The 12,419-nt window shown below is 32.2% G+C and overlaps 1 protein-coding gene across 5 annotated transcripts in view; it reads right to left on the bottom strand.

Annotated features, from left to right (window-relative positions):
- The window catches only part of LOC113514760 (gustatory receptor for sugar taste 64f-like), a 58,753-nt gene extending 47,006 nt beyond the window's left edge, over positions 1 to 11,747 (bottom strand). The window contains exons 1-8 of one of the 5 annotated variants that reach the window (XM_052897764.1): positions 11,550 to 11,747; positions 11,034 to 11,132; positions 10,596 to 10,695; positions 9,810 to 9,978; positions 8,263 to 8,379; positions 7,519 to 7,655; positions 6,826 to 7,012; positions 5,310 to 6,717 (exon numbers count right to left, since the gene is read on the bottom strand). In XM_052897764.1, coding sequence (XP_052753724.1) covers positions 6,593 to 6,717; positions 6,826 to 7,012; positions 7,519 to 7,655; positions 8,263 to 8,379; positions 9,810 to 9,978; positions 10,596 to 10,695; positions 11,034 to 11,132; positions 11,550 to 11,617 — 1,002 coding nt within the window. In that variant the 5' untranslated portion in view covers positions 11,618 to 11,747 and the 3' untranslated portion in view covers positions 5,310 to 6,592. Of the gene's footprint in view, positions 1 to 271; positions 441 to 1,834; positions 1,935 to 2,869; positions 2,972 to 3,854; positions 4,751 to 5,309; positions 6,718 to 6,825; positions 7,013 to 7,518; positions 7,656 to 8,262; positions 8,380 to 9,809; positions 9,979 to 10,595; positions 10,696 to 11,033; positions 11,133 to 11,549 lie in introns of those variants that run through there. The other 4 variants (XM_052897767.1, XM_052897763.1, XM_052897766.1 and 1 more) reach the window with 4 other exon arrangements.
- Between the last annotated feature and the right edge of the window lie 672 nt (positions 11,748 to 12,419).

Here is a 12,419-nt window from a genome sequence, read left to right as displayed (position 1 = left end):
ATCAATCATCGAGAGTACATCTTTTCAGTTAAAAGAGGAATTTTCCGAATCGGTTCATAAATGTTGGACTTATGATGTAAGGAAAATACATAAAAAAAAAACTGAATTGAGAACCTCCTGATTTTTTGAAGTCGGTTTTAAAATCAAGTGGTATATCCCACTTGATTTTTAAACCGACTTCCGAAAATTGCCGATCATAAGGTAAGAGTATAGCAGCTATTACAGCTAAGCAATTAAAATGTTAATATTTATATTTAATTATTATTATTACCTTTGTATTTTTTGGATAATTCTATCAAAGCTAAAGGCGCCCTCTCTTCTTTGCATGGAACCAAATCTGTGTATGTATCACCAGCGTCACCCAGCCCATCAAATCCAAAGTAATTACCGCCATCTGGTGTTATTACTAGAGAGTTTTGTGATCCTCTGTAAATTGGTACCTGAAAAATATATAATATACATACATATTACACCATAATACTATAACTTAGAAAATATTATTTCTATATTATTAAAATTGCTTACAACAAAGTGGTTTTTAATTACCTAGATAAAGATAATAGGTAGATTCTGAGATAACATTCTTTATCTCTAAATTTACAATTTTATTTTGATAGTTTAGCATAATTATTTTAGTATGGACGGACTATCGCGAATATAGTTTATACTGGCCCTTGAAATAATCATTTCGCATCAAAATGAAATTTTAATTTTAGAGATAAAATATGGTACTTCCAAATCTACTCTGATGTTTTATACGAAGGTTTTATCTTAATAATATCATAAAATTAGCATAAATTAATAAAATACGCCGTAACCATACGGCGGCCTATTCTACAATGGACCACCCCAATATTTCCGTGGGTGTCGTAAGAGGCGTCTAAGGGAGGATGAGGAATGGACAGCAGCGGTCTTTTTAAAACACCTCCAAAGTCTAACTGCGGTTACCAATCCACCTCCCAAGTGTGGCAACTACTGGCAAAACCCCCCAAGAGGTAGGCTTATGTTTAGTGGTAGACAGTTAAAGGCTGATATGATGAATGTCAAAAATGTAATCAGATGACGTCTGTACAGGGGAGATATTTAAGGAAAATTTATATAAGGGACAATCGTGGGCGGGAACTCATGGATACCAGGTTAATCCTCTTGATGTGGTCCAGAGGCGTACTATGAGAATTGTTAACAATCCCAGGTTAACAGGCGGTAAAGAGTCCCTTAATTTAAGGCGAGACCTTGTTATCCTTTGCATCTTATATCATTTATATAACGGATTGTATCCTGAAGAACTCCTCAATATGATACATACAGCCACCTTTCACCACTGTACCGCTTACCATCGGCAGGGAATCCATCCTGACACCTTAGAAGTAGAATGGTCAGCTGCAGCTTACTCCCGCGAACACCCAGGTCGTGGATCTTTCTGTCGAGTATTTCCTCATTGTCGAGGTATCCTTTCAAGCATGGAGTTCTTCAGAAAGGGCATATTAAGGTTTCTTAAATTTCGACAACGCGTCCGCATTACAGGCGTCCATAGGCTACGGTAACGCCGTTTACCATCAAACGGGCCGTATGCTTGTTTGCCACTATAGTAGTATAAAAAAAAACTGAAATAAGAACAATTGAAGCCTAAACAATAATTTTCAGTTTTTTTATTTAATTTATTTATCATATTTACAAACTAAGGGAACTTGACAGTTTCAATTCACTCCCTTTTGTCTTTCTATCTGTATATTTGTTCCGCCGTCACATAAAGGAAGCGTCACCTTACTAATATAATAAAATTGTAGAGGAGTTTGAAAAAGGAAAAAAAAAATATATGGATCAAAATACTTACATCCTGTCTGTTTGCTACTTTTAATATCTTCTGGTTGTTTATGTACACGTTTTCTTCTTTCGTGTTTCCCTTTACAGTGGTTAGAGCAACCACTTTCGGTCTGTGATAAGATTATCAGATTAAAATGAGGGTTCGTACGTAACGTATATCTATGGCAAAGGATGGTAGTCATTTCATTGTTTGTTTACTTACATAATAACTAACTATACAAAAAATTAAATAAATAAATAAATAAGAAAATAGATAGATAGATCATTTATTTGCATTTTTTTAATATATAAGGGTATTTGAAAATTCCAAAGCTAGGTCTACATCGGGTTTTCTCCTTGTATTTCGCGTATAAAGAATTGTATTTTAACGCACATAAAGTTTGAGTGCATTTAATTTGAGACACTGTGTGTGATAGTTAAATATATATAAATATTTTTATTTGCATTACCTACAGCATACAAATAACAGCAGACAATGTTAGACACGCACAATAAAAGGAGATAAAAGAATACATATGCAAAAAAAAGCAAAAAAACATAAAATGACAAAATATTGATTTGTAAAAAGTTTCGATTGAATTTTCTTTCGATTTATTTTACACTATACTACTAAGAAAACAATAGGCCTTATTTGCTCTTTTTTTAATTAGATAGGTACCTACTTATGTTTTCTACTATAATCAAACATACATTGAGGTATTTAGTTAACAAACTCAGGTCTTATTTTATACCCCTGATTTATGGCCAGTAATTTTAAGTTAGTGGATGCAGGTGACTCAGGACCATTCTTTATGGCAGTCTATGGGGGAGGCTCATGTCCAGCAGTGGACGGATAATGGCTGAAATGATGATGAATGATGAATTTTAAGATATTGTATTTTTTGTTCTATTATTTTATTACGATGTTAATGTAATAAAGCAGCTGAATTTCGGAAAGATTAGACATACAAGCACATTTTCTCTATCAGAAGAATTCGTGATTACGTTTGTACCTTGAGGTACGATGATGCTTGAGGTATTCTCTTGGTACAAAATGAATACCTACCCATTGAAATGCTTCTCGTACAATAAAGCTAGAAATATTGCCATTGCATCATCGCCGCCCGCATCATTGTCAATCACTAATTTAAGTTCTTTCCCCATTACACTGTAACACAATTATATAAATAAATTGTCCTGTAATTAATAATAATCATTGTGATAATTAGTTAAATATTTACAGTTAATTTTCTTTCTTCATTGTTATTTATTAATTAATAATTTGTTTTGAAACTTAACGGAATATTTCTATATTGAAAATATATTTTTAAATTACTGTAAATTTATTTTAGATAAAATATTTTATATTTTATTTAAATAACTATTTATAAATTCAAATCAACTCTTGCCTTTTATTAATGTTTATTAGTTGTGTTTTTAAATTATTCACTGACTAAAAATATTTATTTATTTATTTATTCTTTATTGCACCACTAAAAGAATAATACAAAATAATATACTCGTACATATATTACATAAATAAAGTACAAAACGGTCTTATCGTTAAAGCAATCTCTTTCATACAATCGACATTTAATTTAATTTAATTTTTTATGATGATAATAAAACTATTTCATTTATTTATTTATTTAATTTTATAATTTTCAAACGTTTATACAATGTACATTCTATACTGTAATCATGAGGAATTATATAAATTATAATATAATATATATAATAGTACAAACGAAAACACAAAATTAATTAAATACGATAACGTAGGTACGATTATAAATTATTCTATTATACTTTTGTTAAGATAAGCATTGACCTTTTTCTAAATTTGAATATGTATAACTGTAATAAATAAAGATATTGTTATATAATACTAATATAAATGCTAAACGTATGCTAAATTTCACGAAAATCGATTGTGACGTGAAGTAAGAAAGAAACGTACTAACTTTCATTGTATGATTACATTGTATTCAAATGTATTATGCAAATAAATATTCATTCATTATGAAAATAAGTCAACACAAACTACTTACATGCAACACAAATAGGATAACACAAAAAATATTACTGTGGACATATTGTTCAAACAAAACGTGATGTTTACTCACAATTGTCTCGAGATAAACTAATCTTGCTATCAAGAACGCGGATGGGCTACGTTCAGCCGTCGCCATTCTAAATACACATGTGCCCATTTTGCTTATAAATGGATGCCTAAATAATAAATGCTACTGAACACATTATAAAGCGCCATCTACTCTCAACTAAACAGAGCTTGTACAATGGGTACTAGGCAACAGATAGAATACTTATCCTTACTCCCTTTCTACTATTATTATACGGGGGAAAGGGATTACCCTATTGCTAGCAATATAGGCTATATTGCCAGGTCGACCTCTACGTTAATGGACGATAATGGATTGGTAACCCTGCCCGCGCCAAATGTACACGCTGGCGGCGAACCAGCGAGGGATGATAGGTGAGTATGAAAATGCGGGTCAATTAGTCCATCGTGAAGAACACATTAGAAATTCAGTACGATGGTTTCTAGGGAGAACCATAGAAGTGGACCTGACAGAATATATTGCTAACAATGAGATTGGCAGTTCGCATTAGTAACAATATCTTTCTCTATATTAGTATAGAGTTAGGTAGATTTATATGTATCGATCATTGACCTTAACAATTAATTATGTATGTGATAAATACATGCAAGTCTTTATGATACAATTAAATGTAAACATTTGTTATTGGTTAATTGATGAGAATTATTTTGTTTATTTCCGCTATCATTAGTATGCGTGCGACTGCCAACATTTGAAGATTGGCAACTATTTGAACCAGTAGTCAACGACCTCTCATAATAGTCATCAACCTAGACATTTATCTTATCATTTTGGACCACACTTATAGTTTAATGGAATATTTGTAAATATGTGTTGAGTCCGATTTAGGTAATACAGTATTATTTATTACTGAGACCAAATTATTAACTCGACTATGTGATGTTATACGAAATACTTGTACTTTGTTCCACTGTATTTATTGTATTTTTTTTTATTTATACATGTTAACGGTTATTTATCTACTATGTAAAATAAAGGTAAATTCATTTACATAGATAGTCCCCAAAAATAATGAATATCGCCATCTAGTTTCAAACTAAACAAACCTATAGGTACTAGAGAAGTGACCATTTTAAATACACTATTGGGGCATAACGCGATGAAAAATTTATTGCAGGTTAATAGTACCTACGATTTTTATTTTTATTTCACCGTGGACTGTAAAAGATAAGATTATTAATATATTATTACTATAATATAGATTACAACTACTACGCATAACTTTAAAATTAACTAAACGATAGATTTTTATAGAAATACATACATACATATTATATATACAAAATATCTATATCGATACAAACAGATACACTCACGTTTACAAATGAAAACAAAAAAAAGTAATAAAATACTTACATTATTTGTTTTGTAACAAATTAAAAATCTACGTACATATATACTCAAATAAAATGTAATAAAAACATAGCAGTTGGGAATAAAACAAGTTAAAAAATATTTTTATACATAGTGAGTATGTATTATATCACAAAACACGTCTCATTTGTACTCATACAAATGTATACTAATGAGTGTGTATCATCCATATAATAAATGTGTCGCGCAGATGGAGAGACTAGACGCTACCTACTTCCAATTTATAATTACTAATACCACAGTGTAAAGAACAACCAGTCGTTCAATGTCTTTGACATATGACATGCCCGAACGATTATATGAAAATTCGGGATGCATTGCTTTATATAGAGTAAATAGACTGTATTAATGTGAAAATACTTTATTTATTCTGTATGCATATTACAGAAGTGAATATGAAACATATTAGACATATTTGCTATTTTTTTATGAAAATGAAACTATACATCCTCCTAATTTTATAAATATGAAAGTTTGTGAATATGTTTCTATTATATGTTTATTATTCAATCACGCTCGATAGGCTGAACGGTTTTAAATAAAATTTGGTACACTGGTAGGTTATATCGTAACTTAACATATAGGATTACTAATATACATATTCCGGGGAGCAAAGCCGCGAGAAAAAGCTATTGATATGTAATTAGCTATGCTATAGCGTTTTTTTGGCACCCAAATTGCGAAACGAATAAAATGGTATCGTACTTGTTTAAAATATTTTTATATATTTTTTACTTGATCAACAAACTAATAATAATAAAAGAAATAGAGCTCATCTGAATGTAGCATGTGGTTACATGTCATTAATTTCATTTTATTGCAGTTATGTTATAGAATATTGAACACTGTTCGTCTTTCTACCTTATTCTGGCACACCGCTTCCTATCTCATATACGAATATTCGTAGCGGTGACAATTCAGTCGGATAACGTTTGACAGCTTCGAAGGACCTTGAGATTAAACCCTAATCTAAAATACTGAATTTTCAAAATTATATTTGGATTATTTAAATATTGTTGTCATTTGCTTCGTGCTTCGGAGCCACGAGTAAGTCACGTCAGAAATCTTCGTTTATAAAAAAGGCAGACTAAACATTCTTGATACTAGAGGGCGCTTTTTCATGAAAAGTAAAAGTAATTATTATTTATTAGTAACGGTTCCTAGTCATTTCTTGCATTCATATTTCATCCATTCCCATATACATTTTAATATTATTTAATTGCTTTAGTTGCATATATGAACTTTATGATTTATTATATATAGACTTTATATTATTGCTTTGAAAATACATCAAGTAAAAACTCTTTATATTCATCTTCTTTTACAGAGTAAACTAGTCTAACATTAGCTTCTTCTTTATTTACCAGATCATTGTTATTCAGTCCTCTGTTCTCACCTGAAATCAAAATAAATGTGATTTCTGTTACAGGAGGTACAAATTAATTATTTTTACTCATTTTAGGCTTTTTTTTATAATAATGAGAATCTTTAGAAATTCTCTTACCACACAAGTTTATATCATTTCTCGAATATTTATATTCTTTCACCAGATCGGGTCTGACCACTATAGCTACTGAGGCCGGGTCTAGTGCTTGCCATCTCACATTTTTCTTCATAGATACTTGTTCAAATTTGTTTTGTGCCTTAATTATGTCCGTATTGATAGCACCTAATACATCTTGTCTCCATTCCTTTAAAATAATAGATTATTAAATAAAGCTTAGTAAAACAAGTTGTTAAAGCTACTTAATATCATGCATCCACACCAAGTCCGATATCCGTATATTAGATTCTTTGTTTTAGTACAATAAACGGATATCATGCCATTAATATATATATATATATATATACGATCGGACTCATCATTATTATCATCATCATCTCAGCCATTATCCGTCTACTACCTCCTCCATAGACTACCATAAGGAACAGTCCTGAGCCCTGAGACCATCATAAAACTGTCTGCTGATGTCCAATGGTAGTACAAATAATAAAATCAATTATAATTTTGAAAGCATTTCCGTGATAATATCAACAAAATTTGGTTACCTTTTCATTTTTAAACCAACTATAGCTAGATAGTGTAGGGTCCAATGTACTCGTGTGTACATACGAGTAATTATAAAATAAATAAATAAATTAAAAATAAATAAATCTTTCAACTTTTTATAAACTTAAAGTTATATCGTTTACTTACTTTAGTAAAATTTAGATGTATTCTTATTTGAGAGAACGGTATTAGAGTGACTTTGTCGGGACTTGATCGTTGTGTAATCATAAAGTAAGCCTCAGCGTCAGCCATTGCGTTAAATTCTGCGTTTGGATGTATATCACCTGTTCGAAAGTAAGGTTGGTGATATAAAGGCAGGGTTGCTAAGAACAGGCAAAGTCTGTTAGCGGAATGAGTATCAAGTAATTTCTAGAATACCGAAGAACAAGGGTTACAGAATGCTAATGCGCACAGAAGTTGTATAAATTTAATTCTAACTGACTTTGAACTTAATAGATTGTTTAATGGATGATAACCGAATGGTAACTCTGCCAGTGACGGATGACAGATGTTTTTTTTTATAATTTACGTAACTTAGAATGGCACACAAGCTGACGGTCCACCTGATGGAAAGTAGTTATCGTCACCTATAGACATGAGCAGTATCATCGACATAACAGAGTATACTGTTTCGCCCATGATACCCCTCATGCGTTGCCATTCCTGAGGACTCAGGTGTTATTCCTCTGTACCCTGTAAATTCACGTCATATCCCACCCTTCAAACCGAACACAACTATGCAAACACAACTGCTTTACACTTGAAACATGAATGGGACAGAGGTACTCAAGCAAACGACTTTTGTACAAAGTCTCCCTCTGGTAATGTTAATGAAAGCAGGCCAGTTCTAACGGTCTCTATTTGTTAAAAATCCAAAAAAAAAAAACTTACTATAAATATGGCCTGCTGCGATATATAAATGTTTTAATTGTCCCAGAAATGCAGGATCCAAAACAATGGCCATAGCTATGTTTGTAACGGGTCCAGTTGTTACAATTATAAGATTTCCTGAAATAAAAAAAAAAATGTGAAAAACTATTATTCAGAACAGTTTAATATACTAACTTAAAAGCAGGAATAATTAATATATTAACTTAAAATGTATGCATCTCATACTGGCATATGCCAGTATGAGATGCATACATTTTTTGTCATTTTTATTTTGGCCCAATTCTTTAGTAAAACGTTCAACTGCTCTGGCAAAACGCCTAAAAGGTGAACAGGTTGAAACTTAAATCGTTAGCAATCTTCGAAGGAAGTGTTCCACTAGTGATGTCATAATGTAAGTAATAGGAGACAACATTTTTAACCAAAGGGACAAGAAACACAAAACGACAAAAAAAAAATGCGATTTCCATACGGCAAGTCCTTCATTATATAAGCCATTACTTGATCACTGCTGAACATAGGCCTGCTCCTAATGAGGTATTGCCAATAGTTGCCACGCTAGGCAGGCAGGTTGGCAACGACGGTTACGCTTTCGTAATGTTTTAAGAGGGACCCTGCTGCCCATCTCTCGAGCATTAAGCTCCCTTAGTCACCTCTTACGAGACCCATGGAAAAGGAAACCCCACAGCGAATCAGATGCTCAGTTAGTATAGAAACTCAAAATGTATTGTCATTTTAGAATTTTTTATTTTCGTAATTGCGGTTCTAAGCATGTTTTGCAGCATTGGCGTGAATTTACTGGGTTCAGAGGAATAATATCTGAGTCCTTAGGAATGACTACGCATAGGGGGTATCATGGGCGAAACAGTATACTCTGTTATGTCCATGGTACTGCTCATGTCTATAGGCGACGGTTACCACTTTCCATCAGGTGGGCCGTCAGCTAGTTTGCCATTCTAAGTTGTATAAAAAAAAGCATGGGTAGATTCTTAATTTTAAGTACCATTAATAATTTTGGTTTCATCCTACAGATAGGTATTAGGTTTTTCAGTTAATCATTGCTGTGGATGTCTGAACTGCAGCAACATACATTATATTTAATTTATATATTAATCAACCTGACTTTATGGACACTTATTGTTATACATACTTAGTTTCTTTCATACATACACTTACATTACTTGCATACACCCACTCTAATTTTCCTACCTGGGGGGAAAGGGATTGTTAGTAATGGAAACTAAGAATCCTATTGCTGGCAATATACCCAACCAGGTCGACCTCCTCGCGGTTCCCCCTGGAAACTATTATGATAAATTCCAGATGAATTCATTATGATGGGTTAACTGGCTTGTTTTCATTCTCATCGATCACCCTTCACTGGTGCCCCACCAGCGCAATAAAAAAATTGCCTACCTTGCTTTAGAAATATAATTTTCGTTTATATAATTAAAATCCGTTATTGGCTGTATTTATATGAGAATTAGCATATACGTTGTTTTTTAAGAGCTGTGGATTTTTGTATTAAATAAGTAAAAAAGAAAGAATACCTTCATGTTTTTTGGATAGCTCAATTAACGCCGTCACTGCATCTTGAGGCTGAGCTGGTACCGGATCTATTAAACTCTCACCCGTGTCACCAAGTCCATCCGTGCCATAATAATTACGTTCACCGAATGTTGGGAATAGGGAGTTATTGATACCTCTATATATTGGTACCTGTAAGTAGATTTAAAATTAACTTTATATGTTAGTTCCTGTCTTCCGCGTGGGATAATAAACGTAGCATGATGTTAAATAGTCTATAAAACTCAAGACATGAGCTATCAAATGCATAAACATTTTTTATTTCCGTCTGGTAGTTCCAAAGATTAGCGCGTGCAGACAAAAGACTATGTTCCACAAAAAACTTACTTCAATTATGACAAAACCTTTATATATATATATATATATATATATATATATATATCTGCGCATTGCGGATAGGGGCCATGATCGCCGTTCTGGTTCGTATCTGGCTCAAAGGATATCTCTGGCAATCCAACGCGGAAATGCCGCAAGTGTCATGGGGACCTTTGGGTCGAGTACGGATCATGAATGGGACTGATCATTAATTTAATTTTTTTTTGTGATAAGTTCATAATTTATTTGACTATGTATTAATTTCAGCTGTAATACTGAGAATCTACAAATATATATTATATTATTATATGTATATAGAAATTTGGTATTCACGTATTATATGGGATAGAAATGGATACATGCTACTTTTTAACCCGGTCAGTAAATATATCCCGGTCACGCGAACGAAGTTGCAGGTAGAAACAAATACTTACATCTTGTCTGTTAATTAGTTTCAATATTCGCTGGTTATTCGTGTAAACGTTATGTTCGGCTGTATTGCCGCGAACTGTGGTGAGAGCTACCACTTCAGGACTGAAATGAGTTAATAATTTTACACTCAGTAATATTTTGAGTACTTGTAAAGTTTACAACAAGCATTGTCATATAAACCGTTAATTATCCACTGTCGAAAATAGCCTCCCCCAATAACTTTGGAGGAGATTGTTAGCAATGTGAACTATTAATCCCATTGCTAGCAATATATCTTGTTAGATCAACCTCCACGTGGTCCCGCCTGGAAACCATCGTGCTGAATTCCAGGTATATTCATCCCGATGGGCTAAATGATCTGCTTTTTCATTCTCACTGGTGTCTCACTAGCGTAGACCATTAGGGTTACCATCCCATTATCACGCATTAAATAAACTTACCCATTAAAATGTTTTTGGTACAATAAAGCGAGAAAAATAGCCATAGCGTCATCGCCGCCTGCGTCGTTGTCTATTATTATTTTCGTATTATCATTGGGTCTGAAATTTTAATTATTAATTTTAATTTATAAAATAGTTTTATTATAAAAATTAATATCGCATATTAGATAAAACATTATGAGCTAATTAAAAAAATCTTTTTAAATAATCAAAGCTTAATATTGATGAACTATGTGTAATATAAAGCGCACTAAATTAAAATACTGTTCTTGTAAAATAAATAAAAATTATTTTTATAGTTTTTAATAATAATAATATAAAATATTAATATTGTTATATATACATTAGACATTTGTCGAATATTGCCGTTGTGGTAAACGTATCTTTGTTCAAATTACTAGTCAGTTATGATGTTACAAAAAATCGGGAACAAATTAAACTGTGATACTGCGGTCAAATATGTTTATAAAAAAGGAAATATATCGTGTATAATTATTAAAATAATTATATACTTACAAATTAAAAGCATTAACATATATATATAACGACACTGTGAATATATAACATAATAATATTGAATACATAATACGTAAAATTATATTATTTAAAGTAAAATACGTGTTTATTCACACTTGTCCAGAAGTGAACTGATTAACTGACCAATATAGATATTCTGGGCCTACTTTACAATATAATTAAGTCAATTGTTTTACTTAAATATGTTACAATGTGATTAAATAGCGATTATTACATTGATATAAAAAGATTCCAAGACGCACACAATCGAAGATTAAAATCTGGCACTGAAAATAGATAGAGTTTAGAAAAATTAGTATAGGTATTCAGTTTTGAAGCTCGTTTGACATTAAAACTGTGTATCAAATAGAAATGCGCAGGGTTTAAAGGAATCCTTACATTCCATGTTAGCTTAAGGACCATAGTAATATTAGAATATACTGAAATGAGGTGCTGCTAAAGAGATTTAGAATGGAAAATGTTGTATCGCAAACGCTGAACGCAACGGCTATCTGCGTTTTTCTTCAGAGTGATCAAATTTAGAGTAGTACTCTTTGTGAAGCGACGTATGTATGGAGTGACGTATGATTTTCTTTTTTTGATAGGTGAAAATGGTATGGTAACTCCGCCTGCGCTAACGGGATATGCTGGCGGAGCACCAGTGAAGGGTGATAGATGAGAATGATTACAGGCCAGTTAGCTCATCATGATGAATTCATCAAGAATTAACCATGATAGTTTCCAGGGGGAACCGCGAGGAGGTCGACCTGGTTGGGTTAGGTTAGGTTAGCAATGGGATTTTAGTCTCCATTACTAACAATTCCTTTCCCCCCTGTGACGTATGATTTAGTGTAGCATATAAAACTTCGC

This window comes from Galleria mellonella, unplaced genomic scaffold (genome assembly GCF_026898425.1).
Source record: "Galleria mellonella isolate WM207_F2 unplaced genomic scaffold, CSIRO_AGI_GalMel_v1 utg38, whole genome shotgun sequence".
Taxonomy (NCBI): domain Eukaryota; kingdom Metazoa; phylum Arthropoda; class Insecta; order Lepidoptera; family Pyralidae; genus Galleria; species Galleria mellonella.
This window is presented reverse-complemented; position numbering and strand designations above follow the sequence as displayed.